The sequence below is a fragment of the Sinocyclocheilus grahami genome, unplaced genomic scaffold, assembly GCF_001515645.1.
Source record: "Sinocyclocheilus grahami isolate Dianchi unplaced genomic scaffold, SAMN03320097.WGS_v1.1 scaffold423.1, whole genome shotgun sequence".
Classification (NCBI taxonomy): Eukaryota; Metazoa; Chordata; class Actinopteri; order Cypriniformes; family Cyprinidae; genus Sinocyclocheilus; species Sinocyclocheilus grahami.
Window position 1 is genome coordinate 220,784 of NW_015505602.1, and position 19,893 is coordinate 240,676.

General features: G+C 34.9%; 2 protein-coding genes across 3 annotated transcripts in view; one reads left to right on the top strand and one right to left on the bottom strand.

Annotated features, from left to right (window-relative positions):
- Positions 1-1,827: 1,827 nt before the first annotated feature.
- Positions 1,828-12,036, top strand: LOC107551422 (ras-related protein Rab-19-like). The gene is made up of 5 exons (XM_016233012.1): positions 1,828-1,889; positions 2,254-2,340; positions 2,644-2,832; positions 9,918-10,101; positions 11,502-12,036. The coding sequence occupies exons 2-5, from the start codon at positions 2,290-2,292 to the stop codon at positions 11,774-11,776; spliced, it is 699 nt and encodes a 232-aa protein (XP_016088498.1). The 5' UTR covers positions 1,828-1,889; positions 2,254-2,289; the 3' UTR covers positions 11,777-12,036.
- A 3,447-nt stretch (positions 12,037-15,483) lies between these two features.
- The window catches only part of LOC107551405 (cat eye syndrome critical region protein 5 homolog), a 5,460-nt gene continuing 1,050 nt past the window's right edge, over positions 15,484-19,893 (bottom strand). The window contains exons 2-8 of one of the 2 annotated variants that reach the window (XM_016232990.1): positions 18,949-19,152; positions 18,729-18,841; positions 17,446-17,539; positions 17,302-17,335; positions 17,046-17,220; positions 16,753-16,941; positions 15,484-15,959 (exon numbers count right to left, since the gene is read on the bottom strand). In XM_016232990.1, coding sequence (XP_016088476.1) covers positions 15,548-15,959; positions 16,753-16,941; positions 17,046-17,220; positions 17,302-17,335; positions 17,446-17,539; positions 18,729-18,841; positions 18,949-19,152 — 1,221 coding nt within the window. In that variant the 3' untranslated portion in view covers positions 15,484-15,547. Of the gene's footprint in view, positions 15,960-16,752; positions 16,942-17,045; positions 17,221-17,301; positions 17,336-17,445; positions 17,540-18,728; positions 18,842-18,948; positions 19,168-19,893 lie in introns of both variants that reach the window. The other variant, XM_016232989.1, reaches the window with a different exon arrangement.

Consider the following 19,893-nt stretch of genomic DNA (forward strand, 5'->3'; position numbering starts at 1 on the left):
GGGCAGGCGACTGGACGTCTCGCCTCCAGACGCAGGTAGACAGGGGTGTGTCTGTTTGTATTTGACTCTGTGTTTCACAGAAAACAAAGGACATGGCAGAAAAAAAATTAGTCAATGTTGAGTTAATGCTGTGTGACAAGGTCAGCTCACTTTGTATGGGCAGTATGGTGGTTTCTTAATATGTGATTTTTAGTGCTAGCTTACAGAGAAGGCCTGTCTTCAGAGAACTGATTGCAGATATGGTGAAAATTGCACTGAAGCTGTGACTTTTGCGCCCTGAATGAATCGTTTCGGGGTCTGTGGGTCACGATTTGTGAGTATTTATTGCAGAAATGCAGTCCACAGGGCAGGAGGATGAAGATCGCTGTGACTTTCTGTTCAAGATCATCCTGATTGGCGACAGTAATGTGGGAAAGACCTGCGTGATCCACAGCTTCAAGTCTGGGCTCTTCAGTGACAGCCAGCACAACACTATTGGAGTGGACTTCACCGTTCGCACAATAGACATCAATGGCAAGAGAGTGAAGGTGAGCTCACATATTTATGACTTATAGTAAAAAATATATATAAAAAAAAGGCTTTTTAGAGTTTCAGGCCCTTAAATTCAGTAAAGAACTCTTCTTATAAAGGCTGTATAGGATTGTATGCATATATATATATATATAGTATATACTGTATATATTAGTAATTAAGGTGTTATAAAAAAAATTGTTTAGTTTTCTTATAGGAGAAATAGTTAATAATAATAATATATATTTCTTAAAGATATACAATCATTATTATTAAATAAAAATGTATTATAATATATAAAATATATTTAATTTATATATGTATATACAGTATACACTGCCGTTCAAAAGTTTGGGATCAGTAAGATTTTTTATGTTTTTTAATGGAGTCTCTTGTGCTCACCAAGGCTGTATTTATTTGATCAAAAATACAGAAAAAAATGTAATATTGTGAGATATTATTTCAGTTCCTAATATTGGTTTTCTATTTGAATATATTTTAAAATGTAATTTATTCCTGTGATCAAAGCTGAATTCTCAGCATCATTACTCCAGTCTTCAGTGTCACATGATCCTTCAGAAATCATTCTGATATGCTGATTTATTATCAGTGTTAAAACTGTTGTGCTGCTTCATATGCAGGTTTTTTGGAAACTGTTATACTTTTTTTTTTATTCTTTTATGAATAAAAAGTTAAAAAGAACAGCATTTATTTAAAATTAAAATATTTTCTAACAATATGAGTCTTTACTATTACTTTTTATCCGTTTAACACATCCTTGCTGAATAAAAGTATTCATTACATTCAAAATAAGAAAAAAATTGACTGACTCCAAACTTTTTAACGATAGAGTATATTGTAACACAAGATTTCCATTTTGAATAAATGCTGTTTTTATATTTTTATTTTATATTCATAAAAGAATCCTGAAAAAAGTATCACAGTGTAAGAATTACAGAACCTCAGACACTTTGATCTTCTGAGACAGACAATACACACACAGTGCATTAACATACAGACATCTGTTTCCACATCTCACTGAGAGAAAATGCACGAAAACGTCTCTCACATATGCATCAGTTCCGAAACGCAGATACTTTGATCTCCTGAGAAACAGACAATACAAACTTACACTGCATTTCCCCCGAGTCAACTTGTGACCAGACACAAAGACCTCTGACCTCTGGACCGGGCTGAGAGCCAAGCGCACCCCTCACACAGATGTGTGCATTGTCCGTCGAGCAGCGGTGCATCGTGCTCACTTCAGCTAATGACGTGAGTGTGAGTGTGTGTGGGTGTGCATTCACAGTTTACACACATTACTGTAGATTTCAGCCCTTCACGTTCTCAAAAACACACTTTACTGGAGCAGACATACTGTAAGTGCCACTGCCTATTCTTTCTGTAGTTTATAAGACTGACTGACAGACGGATCTGGAGTTTGTCTCATTTGTTACGACAGTCAAATGTGACCCGTGATTGTGTGCAATAGAGCAAGACAGCGGACGGTGGAGTGAGTTATGTGTTTATATCCTGTTCTGCTGAGCAAAGGTCACCTTTCAAGACAGCGGTGCTGCTTTGTGTTTGATTTGTAGTCTAGCACTTTCTAAGATGCATATGTGTTCATAACCTTTTTTTTTTTTTTTTTTTTTACTTGAGAATCATGTTTAGATGGTTTAGAAGAGAAGTAACAGGCTTTCTCATATGTAAAACTTTAAATATGCACATTTTCTTTTCCAATAGATTGCAATATCTACAAACAAACTGCAATTCCCAGAGATGCAGTGGTGCAGGTGGGCAGGCGACTGGACGTCTCGCCTCCAGACGCAGGTAGACAGGGGTGTGTCTGTTTGTATTTGACTCTGTGTTTCACAGAAAACAAAGGACATGGCAGAAAAAAAATTAGTCAATGTTGAGTTAATGCTGTGTGACAAGGTCAGCTCACTTTGTATGGGCAGTATGGTGGTTTCTTAATATGTGATTTTTAGTGCTAGCTTACAGAGAAGGCCTGTCTTCAGAGAACTGATTGCAGATATGGTGAAAATTGCACTGAAGCTGTGACTTTTGCGCCCTGAATGAATCGTTTCGGGGTCTGTGGGTCACGATTTGTGAGTATTTATTGCAGAAATGCAGTCCACAGGGCAGGAGGATGAAGATCGCTGTGACTTTCTGTTCAAGATCATCCTGATTGGCGACAGTAATGTGGGAAAGACCTGCGTGATCCACAGCTTCAAGTCTGGGCTCTTCAGTGACAGCCAGCACAACACTATTGGAGTGGACTTCACCGTTCGCACAATAGACATCAATGGCAAGAGAGTGAAGGTGAGCTCACATATTTATGACTTATAGTAAAAAATATATATAAAAAAAAGGCTTTTTAGAGTTTCAGGCCCTTAAATTCAGTAAAGAACTCTTCTTATAAAGGCTGTATAGGATTGTATGCATATATATATATATATAGTATATACTGTATATATTAGTAATTAAGGTGTTATAAAAAAAATTGTTTAGTTTTCTTATAGGAGAAATAGTTAATAATAATAATATATATTTCTTAAAGATATACAATCATTATTATTAAATAAAAATGTATTATAATATATAAAATATATTTAATTTATATATGTATATACAGTATACACTGCCGTTCAAAAGTTTGGGATCAGTAAGATTTTTTATGTTTTTTAATGGAGTCTCTTGTGCTCACCAAGGCTGTATTTATTTGATCAAAAATACAGAAAAAAATGTAATATTGTGAGATATTATTTCAGTTCCTAATATTGGTTTTCTATTTGAATATATTTTAAAATGTAATTTATTCCTGTGATCAAAGCTGAATTCTCAGCATCATTACTCCAGTCTTCAGTGTCACATGATCCTTCAGAAATCATTCTGATATGCTGATTTATTATCAGTGTTAAAACTGTTGTGCTGCTTCATATGCAGGTTTTTTGGAAACTGTTATACTTTTTTTTTTATTCTTTTATGAATAAAAAGTTAAAAAGAACAGCATTTATTTAAAATTAAAATATTTTCTAACAATATGAGTCTTTACTATTACTTTTTATCCGTTTAACACATCCTTGCTGAATAAAAGTATTCATTACATTCAAAATAAGAAAAAAATTGACTGACTCCAAACTTTTTAACGATAGAGTATATTGTAACACAAGATTTCCATTTTGAATAAATGCTGTTTTTATATTTTTATTTTATATTCATAAAAGAATCCTGAAAAAAGTATCACAGTGTAAGAATTACAGAACCTCAGACACTTTGATCTTCTGAGACAGACAATACACACACAGTGCATTAACATACAGACATCTGTTTCCACATCTCACTGAGAGAAAATGCACGAAAACGTCTCTCACATATGCATCAGTTCCGAAAAGCAGATACTTTGATCTCCTGAGAAACAGACAATACAAACTTACACAGGCATCTTGAAGAAACCCCACAGAGTGGCGGTGCAGGAATCGTCTCTCTCACATATGCATCAGTTCCTTTTCATCTCCTCCCTCCACTTGATTCACTCAGAATGGTCAATAGTATAATGTTCTATATGAATGCAAATAAGATTTACAGTCATGTTTGGTTTCATTTGAATAGTCTCAGGGTGAGTGGTACAATGGTCTTAATCTTACAAAAGTAGACTAAAAGATAATACAGATCCTAAGAGATCTCACTGAGAGAAAATGCACGAAAACGTCTCTCACATATGCATCAGTTCCGAAACGCAGATACTTTGATCTCCTGAGAAACAGACAATACAAACTTACACGGGCATCTTGAAGAAACCCCACAGAGTGGCGGTGCAGGAATCGCCTCTCTCACATATGCATCAGTTCCTTTTCATCTCCTCCCTCCACTTGATTCACTCAGAATGGTCAATAGTATAATGTTCTATATGAATGCAAATAAGATTTACAGTCATGTTTGGTTTCATTTGAATAGTCTCAGGGTGAGTGGTACAATGGTCTTAATCTTACAAAAGTAGACTCTAGATCTTAGGTTAGATGAAGCATGGGTGAGATTAGAGGTTTCTGACTAACCGCTCGACCTTAGTTTAAGTTGTACTCAGTTACGTTAACTATGCATAGTGTTTCAGCTTTAATTAAGTTGTACGTAGTTATACTAACTATCGGGGGCTAGACAAGGGGTTGTAGCAGAACCGCTGATTAATGTTTTGAGCTTTAATTAAGTTGTACGTAGCTATTTTAACTATCGGGGGCTAGACAAGGGGTTCTAGCAGAACCGCTGATTAATGTTTTGAGCTTTAATTAAGTTGTACGTAGCTATTTTAACTATCGGGGGCTAGACAAGGGGTTCTAGCAGAACCGCTGATTAATGTTTTGAGCTTTAATTAAGTTGTACGTAGCTATTTTAACTATCGGGGGCTAGACAAGGGGTTCTAGCAGAACCGCTGATTAATGTTTTGAGCTTTAATTAAGTTGTACGTAGCTATTTTAACTATCGGGGGCTAGACAAGGGGTTCTAGCAGAACCGCTGATTAATGTTTTGAGCTTTAATTAAGTTGTACGTAGCTATTTTAACTATCGGGGGCTAGACAAGGGGTTCTAGCAGAACCGCTGATTAATGTTTTGAGCTTTAATTAAGTTGTACGTAGCTATTTTAACTATCGGGGGCTAGACAAGGGGTTCTAGCAGAACCGCTGATTAATGTTTTGAGCTTTAATTAAGTTGTACGTAGCTATTTTAACTATCGGGGGCTAGACAAGGGGTTCTAGCAGAACCGCTGATTAATGTTTTGAGCTTTAATTAAGTTGTACGTAGCTATTTTAACTATCGGGGGCTAGACAAGGGGTTCTAGCAGAACCGCTGATTAATGTTTTGAGCTTTAATTAAGTTGTACGTAGCTATTTTAACTATCGGGGGCTAGACAAGGGGTTCTAGCAGAACCGCTGATTAATGTTTTGAGCTTTAATTAAGTTGTACGTAGCTATTTTAACTATCGGGGGCTAGACAAGGGGTTCTAGCAGAACCGCTGATTAATGTTTTGAGCTTTAATTAAGTTGTACGTAGCTATTTTAACTATCGGGGGCTAGACAAGGGGTTCTAGCAGAACCGCTGATTAATGTTTTGAGCTTTAATTAAGTTGTACGTAGCTATTTTAACTATCGGGGGCTAGACAAGGGGTTCTAGCAGAACCGCTGATTAATGTTTTGAGCTTTAATTAAGTTGTACGTAGCTATTTTAACTATCGGGGGCTAGACAAGGGGTTCTAGCAGAACCGCTGATTAATGTTTTGAGCTTTAATTAAGTTGTACGTAGCTATTTTAACTATCGGGGGCTAGACAAGGGGTTCTAGCAGAACCGCTGATTAATGTTTTGAGCTTTAATTAAGTTGTACGTAGCTATTTTAACTATCGGGGGCTAGACAAGGGGTTCTAGCAGAACCGCTGATTAATGTTTTGAGCTTTAATTAAGTTGTACGTAGCTATTTTAACTATCGGGGGCTAGACAAGGGGTTCTAGCAGAACCGCTGATTAATGTTTTGAGCTTTAATTAAGTTGTACGTAGCTATTTTAACTATCGGGGGCTAGACAAGGGGTTCTAGCAGAACCGCTGATTAATGTTTTGAGCTTTAATTAAGTTGTACGTAGCTATTTTAACTATCGGGGGCTAGACAAGGGGTTCTAGCAGAACCGCTGATTAATGTTTTGAGCTTTAATTAAGTTGTACGTAGCTATTTTAACTATCGGGGGCTAGACAAGGGGTTCTAGCAGAACCGCTGATTAATGTTTTGAGCTTTAATTAAGTTGTACGTAGCTATTTTAACTATCGGGGGCTAGACAAGGGGTTCTAGCAGAACCGCTGATTAATGTTTTGAGCTTTAATTAAGTTGTACGTAGCTATTTTAACTATCGGGGGCTAGACAAGGGGTTCTAGCAGAACCGCTGATTAATGTTTTGAGCTTTAATTAAGTTGTACGTAGCTATTTTAACTATCGGGGGCTAGACAAGGGGTTCTAGCAGAACCGCTGATTAATGTTTTGAGCTTTAATTAAGTTGTACGTAGCTATTTTAACTATCGGGGGCTAGACAAGGGGTTCTAGCAGAACCGCTGATTAATGTTTTGAGCTTTAATTAAGTTGTACGTAGCTATTTTAACTATCGGGGGCTAGACAAGGGGTTCTAGCAGAACCGCTGATTAATGTTTTGAGCTTTAATTAAGTTGTACGTAGCTATTTTAACTATCGGGGGCTAGACAAGGGGTTCTAGCAGAACCGCTGATTAATGTTTTGAGCTTTAATTAAGTTGTACGTAGTTATACTAACTATCGGGTGCTAGACAAGGGGTTCTAGCAGAACTGCTGATTAATGTTTTGGGCTTTAAGTTGTACGTAGTTATATTAACTATCGGGTGCTAGACAAGGGGTTCTAGCAGAACCGCTGATTAATGTTTTGAGCTTTAATTAAGTTGTACGCAGTTATAATAAATATCGGGGGCTAGACGAGGAGTTCTAGCAGAACCGCTGAATAATGTTTTGGGCTTTAAGTTGTACGTAGTTATATTAACTATCGGGGGCTAGACAAGGGGTTCTAGCAGAACTGCTGATTAATGTTTTGGGCTTTAAGTTGTACGTAGTTATATTAACTATCGGGGGCTAGACAAGGGGTTCTAGCAGAACTGCTGATTAATGTTTTGGGCTTTAAGTTGTACGTAGTTATATTAACTAATGGGGGCTAGACGAGGGGTTCTAGCAGAACCGCTGATTAATGTTTTGGGGTTTAATTAAGTTGTACGCAGTTATATTAATTATCGGGGGCTAGACGAGGAGTTCTAGCAGAACCGCTGATTAATGTTTTGGGCTTTAATTAAGTTGCACGTAGTTATTAACTATCGGGCGCTAGACAAGGGGTTCTAGCAGAACCGCTGATTAATGTTTTGAGCTTTAATTAAGTTGCACGTAGTTATTAACTATCGGGCGCTAGACAAGGGGTTCTAGCAGAACCGCTGATTAATGTTTTGAGCTTTAATTAAGTTGCACGTAGTTATTAACTATCGGGCGCTAGACAAGGGGTTCTAGCAGAACCGCTGATTAATGTTTTGAGCTTTAATTAAGTTGCACGTAGTTATTAACTATCGGGCGCTAGACAAGGGGTTCTAGCAGAACCGCTGATTAATGTTTTGAGCTTTAATTAAGTTGCACGTAGTTATTAACTATCGGGGGCTAGACAAGGGGTTCTAGCAGAACCGCTGATTAATGTTTTGGGTTTTGATTAAGTTGTACGTAGTTATATTAACTATCGGGGGCTACACAAGGGGTTCTAGCAGAACCGCTGATTAATGTTTTGGGCTTTAATTAAGTTGTACGTAGTTATTAACTATCGGGGGCTAGACAAGGGGTTCTAGCAGAACCGCTGATTAATGTTTTGAGCATTACATGGGTAACTATACGGGGCTAAACAGATTAGTCATAAACCTCTGGCTAAGGATCAGACTGGGCGTGATCGTGGGGCCCACGCATAGCGGCCGCCGTGAGGTACCCTAAGCGACATAGATTCCTAATGAACGAGTAAATATAAAGTAAAGAGTTAACTAGAATAATCGAATGTCAGAATAATTAGAGACCGACAAACAACCAATTTGCCTTTCAACCTAAATTCGAGGTCATACTAAAATGGAGTCAGATTTTTGCAAAATGTTATTACAATATAAAATAATGGTTTCTATTTTAATACCCTTTAAATATAATTTATTTTAGTGATGCAAAGCTGAATTTCCATCAGTCCTTACTCCAGTATAAAGTGTCACATGATCCTTAAGAAATCATTCTAATATGCTGATTTATTATTAGAATAATCAATGTTGGCAACATTTGTGCTGCCAAATATTTTTTTGGAAACTGTTAGAAAATATTTCTATTTTAAATAAATGCTCTTTTTTAAAAACTTTTTATTCATCAAAGAATCCTGAAAAAAAAGTATCTGGTTCCAAAAAAATATTAAGCAGCACAAAATTCGAGGTCATACTAAAATGGAGTCAGATTTGAGTTAAACCTAAATTGAATTACTCTGCGCGCTGAAAAGACCAAACACGCAAGAAACCTTCATTGATCACTGGATACCTTCCTTGGGCCAAGTGCGTGGACCTTACAACAGGTTCCAAAAAATATTAAGCAGCACAACAGTTTTAACACTGATAATAAATCAGCATATCAGAATGATTTCTGAAGATCATGTGACACTGAAGACTGGAGTAATGATGCTTAAAAAAAATTCAGCTTTGCGTCACAGAAATAAATTAGATTTTAATGTATATTAAAATAGAAAAAAATTATTTTACGTCGTAATAATATTTCACAATATAAAAATGTTTTCCTATATTTTTGATCAAATAAATGCAGCCTTGATGAGCATAAGAATCTCCCTGAAAATTCAGCTTTGCGTCACAGGAATAAATTATATTTTAAAGTATTTGCAATAATATTTCACAAAACAACAGGGTTTTTTCTGTATTTGTGATCAAATAAATACAGCCTTGATGAGCACAAGAATCTTCAGTAAAAAGATAAAAAATTTTACTGATCCCAAACTTGTGAACGGTAGTGTATGTATATATATATATATATATATATAAAGTTAAGATATTTATTATTGTGAAATAATAAAGGAAATGAACTAGTAAATTAACACATAACATTATATATTTTATGTATTAAAAAGTTTTTATTTTTATAGGGATTTTATTTTATTTTTTCAAGAAATATTTCTTAATTTTATTATAAATAATAAAAATAAATAAACAATTAAATGAATACATATAATGCGTTATTATTATATTTGTATAGTGTAAATATATCGATACAATTATATAAAAAAATATATATTGTGTGTGTATGTATGTGTGTATAATTAAATCAATACACAAAATAATACAAATTGATAATAGTATTAATAAGTATATATTTTTATTTAACATAGATATTTTTCTATCAAAATAGAATAATACAAATATATTGTGCGTGTAATTAAATCAATACATAAAATAATGCATTTTATTTATTGATAATAATAGTATTAATAATAAGTATATATTATTATTAAACACATACAGATATTGTTCTGTAAAAATAGTGTCATACAAACAGAAGAATTAAAGAAATCAAATAAGAATTAGAGTCAATATAGAGCTATACAATAGCAGTTCAGATCATTTCTATCCATTCATGACTGCAGACCTTTTGACAAATGTATCTTGGCAAATGTGAGCAGTTTGAGACCGTGTTGAGATCTCTTCAGTAGCCATGTGAGATTACTGAGGTCTTTTTCTCAGGGGCCTCCACTGAGTCTCACTGCGGTCTAGAAGAGACACCTGAGATGTTAAAGAGATGTATTTGTGATGGTGTCTGTGTGGATCTGTGTGGTGTTCTTGAGATCAGATGCAGATCTGGGACACGGCGGGACAGGAGCGTTTCCGCACCATCACACAGAGTTACTACCGCGGCGCTCACGGTGCCATGATCGCGTACGATCTGACCCGACGGCCCACCTTTGAGTCTCTGCCGCACTGGATACAGGGTGTAGAGCAGTACGGAGCCGCCAACGTCGTCTTCGTTCTGATAGGTCAGAGCTGAGAGTCCCAGACTTTTTTGTCAGCCAGCTGAACCCCTTTGACATAAAATATTTACTTGAACTACCCCTAAGGTTTTAAAAGAAAATTCAATAATTTAAGACATTCACATGTGCACAGTTGTCTAATTTTGGTTAATGGTCACATGATATGCAGGTAAAATTATTATTATAAATATAATACAGTATTTAATGTTCTTCCAAAAAGAGTTAACATATTAATAAATTAATTAAATCCATAAATTCTATTAGTAAATTCTAAATTTATATTTCGATTACATTCAATTAAAATTTTTATAAGAGAAAAATATGTACGTAATTAAGAATATTAATTATATGTAATAAAGAATATATAATTTATTTAAAAAAATATTTTTCACCTTTTAAACTTTTTGACTTGCAATTGCATAATAATAATAATAAACATTAAACGTTTTATTGTATTTTTATAGTGTATATATATATATATATACTATATACAGTGCACAGCATAAATGAGTGCACCCCCTCTGAATAAATATAAAAGATGTATTTTCTTAATGATCACTAATATAATTAATATAATTCATGGAAAGATGGCAAAATTGATAATTCTAGTGGTGACAACAACCATGCATGTCACTTCTGCATGCTGCGTCATACGTTATCTTTTCACAACTTTTGCCGGCTCTGAGACACTTGCATGTTATTTCTCTTGCTCTTTTTCTAGCAAAAACTCACTCAGATCTTCACTTCAAGTTTTCATTTAGTGATGAGTATTTCAGGAGCCTTATCACAAGTCCATTGTTTTTGAATGTTGGTGCTACTTCTGCTATATTTTCACACTTAAAACAATAATTTGGTATTCCTCTTGTACCATTGTCCTCTTTTATGCTAAGAAATAAGTCATCTGGCAGTTCTCTCTCGAGTGGTTCCACTGCTGCCAGCATTAAGTCTTGAGTATGATTCAGTGGGCTATATAACACTTTTAATTGTCAGGAAATTACTTGTCTTTAAAAGTTTTGGTTCAGTATACTTACCTGTTGATCAAAAATATCCTTAAACCTATACACTTTCAGGAGGGTGTACTCATTTTTGCAACACAACATTTGATCACTTTGATAAGAAAATCTTATTTTGCTGAATAATTTTGTCATTCTTCTTTGGCAACTGATCAAGCAGGCTTGTTGGAACATTACATCTCCATCTTTACTCATGTCTCCTGAGTAAAGAGTAATTGCTGAATTCATGCTATTTTTTTACTTAGTTCTTGTCTAATTTTTCTTTGCAGTGTCTTTTTGAAATCTCTATCATTGGTTATTTGAATCAAATCTTTGAAAACTACTCAGGATAGATGCTTGAGGCTTTTAGCAGCAAACAAACTGGATATTCGTGATATATTTTCCGTCGTGCAGGTAATAAGTGTGACCTGGAGGCGCAGCGGCAGGTGCTGTTTGAGGACGCGTGCACTCTAGCGGAGCGGACGGGTGCGTTGGCGGCGCTCGAGACCTCTGCCAAACAGCATCACAACATCGAGGAAGCATTCGAACTGATGGCACGGGAACTCATAGTGCGACACGGAGGAATAGTGCATCAGGACAGCCAATCAGATTCACCGACTGTTTTCCTGCACTCAGACTCTCATCCAATAGATGGAGAACAACTGGAGAAGAGGTCATGTGACTGCTGACTGACCAGTTTTCTAAATTTTCATTGTTAAAAATCAGTGTCCAGGTGCAAATATTGGTGAACTAACTTTCCACTTTAGTAACGCAGGAATGTGCGAGGCTTCCGGTTTAATTCGCTTATTTTACCTGTACAAAAATTTAAATTTATAATCACAATCATAAACGTACTGTTTTGTTGCTCAAACAGCTTTACCGTTTACCACACTTTGTTATTCCTGTAGTTATTTATCCATAGCGGCTAATAAATAGGAAATCTTGCATATTGCACACTATAATCACTAAAAAGCTGTCGTTTATTTCGGTTTATCACGATCTCACAAATTTTCGTTATAATTAAGAAATCTTTCATTTACACAGTGTCTACACTTTGTTTATACGATTTGAGGATTCATTGAGAGGAACTACGCACTTAGCAAATTCAAAACTCCTGTTTTAGGCGTTGAGTGGATTCCAACGCCTGATTGGCCACTGCGTTCCAGAAATCAACATACATGTCTGTGATTGGCTAAACTGCTCAATGCTGCAAAACCACGTTGTAATTAGAAACCTTTAACGCTTTGCTGAGCGCAAACACAAATATGGTGGGCTAAATATTGTGGATGTGGTGTCCAACAAATCAGACCTCTCAGAAAATGTAAAATGCATTTAATTACTTAATTATAATTAGCAAGTATACAAGTACAATATTACGGATTACCTCTTGTGAGACATTTATTCTGCAGTAGGTTGTGTACAGTACAATAAAATGCATAAAACGTTACAAAGTCAACAAATGCATTCTTTGTTCTTTCGTAACACTTAATATATTTAAAGGATTAGATATGAATTGAGGATTTTGTGTGTTAAATTTTTAAACAAACCAAGAATAATCATGCGGCTTGTTACTGCTCACTGACAGTGTTGTCCTATCAGTCAGTTAGACAGCTAGACAGAGTTGAACTATTTTATTACGTCTGAAAATAAATTACAACATAATGCCCAAAACACCCGACTTGTGTACATAAGACAATTACAAAACAGCGCAAACAAAACGCAAGTATACGAACTGTGTGAACGGCGCTTAAGAGGTACCGTGTTATACAGCAAACCAAAGTGTTCACATTTACACAAACTAACTGAGGCGTATGTGAACTTTAATGGCAAATACATCAGAGAACACACACATTGCCACCTATTGGAGGAAAAAGAAATGAACTTCCTCTTGTCAATGGCATCGTGTTGTTTCTTCATTAACTAGTATGGCTTCATGGATGAACGTCTTTCCTTACTGCAAACGTTTAACCTTGTGCATGTGAAAATATCTCTTTCAATGCTCTGTTTGAGCTCATAACAATTTACCCATAAGCCACTTGAGGTCCCAAATGGTGCACTTGATTTCGGGCTTGTCTAGAACGTAAACGTCATTGATTCTGCGAAACTCATTCGTACGTTAACTGCTACATTTCAAATCTCACAAGAGTTTTTGCAGAAGAAGGGTCACTGCTTAGAAAAGATTGAGCATGAAGGCATGATTTGGGACAAGGTGTAACACTATTAACCGACAGGGCAAAGACTGGAAGTGTCAAAGCGAATCATCGCAACAAACACGAAGCAGGTCAACAGCAGACTGCAGTAACAGTAAAGTGGATGAAAAACACGGTATCGAAAGTTTGGCATAGTTTTAATAAAACTCCATTAGCATAAACATTTACTTTACGTAACTGCATAAAAATCAAATTAATTGAAGCCTGTTTCTGCTTTAGCGTAAAACAAGGTAATTGCGACTTTTTCTTCCAATTGCTGTTGCTTGTAATCGCAACTTCACAATGCATCTTTATTTTGTAAAAAATGTTCTGCTAATTTTTGTGTTGGCGAAATCCAGTCATTTCTGTATGAATATACATAAGGATTTTCACATGAGGTCTTAAAGAGTTCCTCTTACAGATTTTGCAACAAGGTCAAGTTGGTCACAGATTTGCTGCACTGACCAACAGAAAGCTGTTTGGTTTATAACATTTCCAACAGCACAAAAAATATATTTTCAAATATATTTCAAAACATACACATTTTTTTTTTTGCTAAAATATATATTTACTGAAATATGTTTCAGAATATATTTATGTAAATATATTTTCTACCGATATATTTTTGGCCATTTTGTATATTTTTGAAAATATATTTAAAATGTATAAATTCAATTTAAAAAGCGTTTAAAAATATTTTTTGACCTCTATATATTTCAGTCCAAGAAAATGTATTCACATGTCACATTTAAAACAAAACTTAAATTATCTATAACACGTGCGAACATAACACATTTCAATAAACTTTAGCAAGGAACAATTTTAAATGCTCCAAAAAATGCAATATATAAAAATATGAAACCTTATTAAATCATTTATAAATCTACCTTTTGATCTCTAATAGGACATTTGTATTTAGCTCAAATGTAGGCTACTGCAAGATTGGAAATGTATTTGGTATATGAAGGCTGAAACTAAATATATTTTCTATTTCAAAAATATATTTCATTGAGCTTCACTGTTTGCAACATATATTTAGCATATATTTCAATATGGGATTAAATGAGACATCACCTTAAGAAAAAGTGTAAGAAATAAGAAATGTTGTATTGTAAGATATAAAGTCGGGTGAATTGGAAGATACAAAGTTGCCTTTGTTTTACTCCAAGCAGAAATGGGCCTCAGTGAATTGTATGCTTGTGCAGTTACGTAAAAGTCTATTTTTAGCTGTTGTGAGCTGTGCTTTATACATTGCTACACTTTTGACAAATTTCGCAAATATGACCACACCTTTACAATTACATTGTTTATGTTTTACTCTGGAAAAAGGTTTTCAAATGCAAAACATGATTTAAATGAGAGGGCAAGTGACAAAAAAAAAAATTACACGCTTGAGTATTTAACTAATAAAATCCAATGCAGTTAATTAACATATATGATATTTGTAAGTAAAATCAATTCAGATGAACAGGAAAAATAAAATGGCTCAAAAATAGCTTAAAAGCACGTAAAAAATCAAAACACAACAAGCAAAAATACAAAATCCGAAGACGCCATGGACACTTCCTGTGTGGACAGGAATTATAATGGGGACTGATTTCGTTTCGACAAGTCGTGACTAGGGCTGCAAAACGATTAATCGCGATTAATCGATTCAAAATAAAAGTGTATGTTTACATACTATGTGTGTACTCTGTATATTTATTAGGTATATATAAATACACACACATAAAAGGAAAAATATGTTAGATTTATATGTAAAATATTCATATTTATATATAATATAAATTATATACAAGTGTTTACATAAAAATATTTGTAAAAAGATATAAATATTAGTGCTGTCAAACGATTAATCGCATTCAAAATAAACGTTTTTGTTTACATAATATATGTCTGTGTACATTATGTATACATAAATATACACACACATGCATGTATATATTTAAGAAAAATGCTACGTTTATATATTAAATATATTAATATATAATATAAATTATATGACTATAAATATATACATGTAAATACATGCAAATATTTTCAATATATATACACTATGTAAACTAGTGAAAAACATTATTTTGGATGCGATTAATCACGATTAATTGTTTGACAGCACTAATACATATATGTGTGTGTATACATAATAAATATACACAGTACACACACATATAGTATCTAAACAAACCTTTTTCTTCTTTTTTTCGATTAATCGTTTTGCAGCCCTAGTCGTGACGCATGGCATGTAGACGTGGTGTAATAAATGATGGTTTACTGCAGTGACCAACCCTCCAGCTGGAAGACCAACTCCACTCCATCCCGAACGTCATGCACCACGAAGGAGGGCTGCGTCAGACTGGGGTCGAAGCGGAAGTCCCGGTGACCGTGGAAGATCTGCTGCTCTGTGACCGTCTGCTCGGGGTCCGAGGGCAGGTCCTGGTGGTCACGGTTGTAGACGCCCGTGCAGACCAGGATGGAGCTGCAGCCTTCGGGCAGACGGTGATCGAACGAGCCTCCCACCATCACCCGTCCTGAACCTTTGGCATCGTCGGACACTTCACACTGCAGGCCTCCGGGCACCTGGCTGCTCGAGCCGCCCTGCGCCTGCGCACGGGTGCGATGCATCGCTTTGAGGTAGCGGTTGTACAGGTTTGCACCATAAATATCAGCCATCGGGTTGTCGCTATGAGAGAGATACACATGCATCAGACATTTTGACCGGTCACAAGTTTCAATAATTAGGTCGATTTTTTATGTTTCTGAGAAAAAGTATTTTCTGTTCACCAAGGCTGCATTTATTTGATGAAAAATACAGTAAAACAGTAATATTGTGTAAACGGTAATATTTTTTTATTTGAATATATTGTAAAATCTCATTTATTCCTGTGATGCAAAGCTGAATTTTCAGCAGCATTTCAGTGTCACATGATCCTTCATTCTAATATACTGATTTGCTGTTCTTATTATTAATATTGAAATCTGTTTTTGCTACTTAGTGTTTTTATGGAAACTGCGATACACTACCATATTATTAAGAAGGAAAATAATACTTTTATTGCGTTAAATTGATTAAAAGTGACAGTAAAGTCTTTTTTATGTTACAAAAGATTTCAATTGCAAATAAATGCTGTTCTTTTTGAACTTTCTATTCAACAAAAATTCTTAAAAAACATGTTTCTTGAGCAGCAAATCAGCATATTAGAATGATTTCTGAAGGATCGTGTGACACTGAAGACTGGAGTAATGATGCTGAGAATTCAGATATTTTCAATTGTAATAATATTTCACAATATTATTGTTTTTACCATATTTTTCACCAAATAAATGCAGCCTTGGTGAGCAGAAAATACTTTTTTCAAAAACATTAAAAAACGTAATAATTCTAAACTTCTGACCAGTAGTGTATGCTATAGATTGAGCTCAAGGTCAATGAAATTTGACCATTCAGTCTTCAAAACATCAAATCATTGACTCACCCAATGGCGTAAAGTCTCTGGACCGGTCGGGTCCAGCCCAGTTTCTCGGCCTGTTTTCTAATGAGCAGTTCGGCGTAGTTGTAAGTCACAACACTGGGCTTCCCGATCAGAGCCTCGTACTTCAGCTCACAGCCTGTTATCTTCTTATAGATGCTCTCCAGACACACAAGAAACATGCCGTGTCCAAATCTAATGACAAACAAACATCATTCCTTGTTATTTTGTCATTTAATGCTAGATTTAACCACCATTTAGCCATTAGATTTAAAAAAAAAGATCTTCCTGACACTGACCGAGGGTTTTTGGCTTCGGCCATCCACAGCAGATCCATGTTGCAGGCCAGCACGGGGATATGTGGGTAATGCAATGATGTCACAGGGTTTCCTGGCCTCCCATTGGTCAAGAGCACATCAGTGATCAGCTGTAAGTTGGTCTCCCACCTGATAGGCTCGCCGAACAGGACGACAGCTGTAAAGTGACAGCAATTACAAAATAAGAATAGACACAGATTTCCAGAACAAAAAGTAAAAGCAGTGGAATGAAACTTACCATCTATTGGTGGCAAATCCTTAGATGGGGGAATCTGGGGAAGTACATTATATAGTCAGTGCTTAATGGTTAAGATTAGGAATCTGTTCAAATAGTAGGCTAATAGTGACACTTACATATTCAAATATCATTGTTTCTACTCACCGTGTCTTTGGGTCTGCGATTGTGATCCACTACATCCAGGAGAGGATTCGCCTCCCTGAGCATGTCAATGGTCACAACGTTCTTGAAACCTACACTGGAGTTTATTTCGTCAAGGACAATTAAAAACAAAAACAAACAAAACTATATATATATATATACTTGACCCCGGAGCACAAAACCAGTCTTAAGTCGCTGGGGTATATTTGTAGCAATAGCCAAAAATACATTGTTTGGGTCAAAATGATAGATTTCTCTTTTATGCCAAAAATCATTAGGATATTAAGTAAAGATCATGTTCCATGAAGATATTTTGTAAATGTCCTACAGTAAATATATCAAAACGTAATTTTTGATTAGTAATATGCATTGCTAAGAACTTCATTTGGACAACTTTAAAGATGATTTTCTCAATATTTAGATTTTTTTGCACCCTCAGATTCCAGATTTTCAAATAGTTGTATTTCAGCCAAATATCGTCCTATCCTAACAAACCACACATCAGTGGAAGGCTTATTTATTCAGCTTCCAGATGCTGCATACATCTCAGTTTTGAAAAATTGACACTTAAGACCTGTGTGGTCCAGGGTCACACACACACACACACACACATATAGATATATATATATATATTTTTGTAATACATTTTAATAATAATTTATTACTATATATATTTACACACATGCACACACCCACACACTTTTTATTTTAGAATTATATATTTTATAATCTATATTTTCAATATATTTATATATTCACAAATTATATATATTTTTATATATACTGTAATAATCTTTATTATTTAAAAAATAAAATTCTGTCTATTGAAGTATTACAGAAATTCATTATAATTTACAAATGTAATTTAATTATATTTTTATGAAATTAAACTATTAAAATATATTTTATTAATTTGAATTTGATTATTTATTAAATAACTATTATAGTAGTATATTAATTATATTACATTATATATTATTACATATATATAATTTATTATATTATACTTATTACAATAATTATATTTATAACTATATATATATATATATAACTTATACTATTAATTATAATTATAGTAATTATATATCATTTTAAAATTAAAATAATTAGTTATAATTATTACAATATTTTAATAATAATAAATTACTAATTATTATAAGTAATAAATTACATAAATTATTTTATATAAATTATAATAATATAATATAGATTTTATTTTTTAGAATTATAATTATTTATAACTATTATATAATTATAGTCCTCAAAATCAAGGTAAAGAAGGATACTTGTGTGCAACCTCCAGCACGGGCCCCTGTCCGGACACCAGCACACACAAGTCATGGAACTGAGTGAAAACCCGCAGAGGACTGTGGGACAGCACCACCTGGTCTGCTGACACCTGTGTGGAGAAATCAAACCGTCCCGTCTTACTCTCGGACACATGTAGACAAATCACATGTCATGTGTGGGAATATTTGTGGTTACACCTGTCGTCAGGTGTCTCACCTCAACCTCCAGAAGGTGAGACAGCTGCTCGGCCTTGGTTTCTCGCAGAGAGTTTCCCGCATTTGTCACAAACACCACAGGAACCTTGTATTTTCCATCGCCGTCCACCAGGTTCCTAAAACACTGTTTGGCTGCAGGGATGGGCGTCCGTCCGCGTACCAGCACCCCGTCGATGTCAAACAGAAGCCCAAACAAGCTGCACTCCTGTTCACACACATCCTCAAAACAATATTAATTGAAAGTTTTTATTAGTTAGTTAGCACTTACTTGTGTCCCTGGAGCACAAAAGCAGTGTTAAGTCGCTGGGGGATATTTGTAGCAATAGCCAAAAATACATTGTAAGGGTCAAAATTATCCATTTTTCTTGTATGCCAAAAATCATTAGGATATTAAGTAAAGATCATGTTCCATGAAGATATTTTGAAACTTTCCTACCATAAATATATCAAAACGTAATTTTTGATTAGTAATATGCATTGCTAAGAACTTCATTTGGACAACTTTAAAGATGATTTTCTCAATAATTAGATGTTTTTTGCACCCTCAGATTCCAGATTTTCAAATAATCTCAATCTCAGTCTAATATTGTCCTATCCTAACAGACCATACATCAGTGGAAAGCTTATTTATTCAGCTTTCAGATGATGTATAAATCAATCAATTAAAACAAATTGACCCTTATGACTGGTTTTGTGGTCCAGGGTCACTTTTTTGTCTTGGTCAAGGTCACAATGGTGATAGTTTGAGTAGGGATTTGAACCTACAACCTTCAAGTTACAGATCAAATTCAGGCCAAACTAAACCATGATGCCACACCACCCCCTAATGACTGTTTTCACATGTCCTGCAAAAGGAAAGTGAAACCTCGAGCACGTCCCCTCACATTTGCTGTGCTATTTAAGGGGAAACATCCCATAAATCCAGGTGAAAGTTCATGTAGATCAA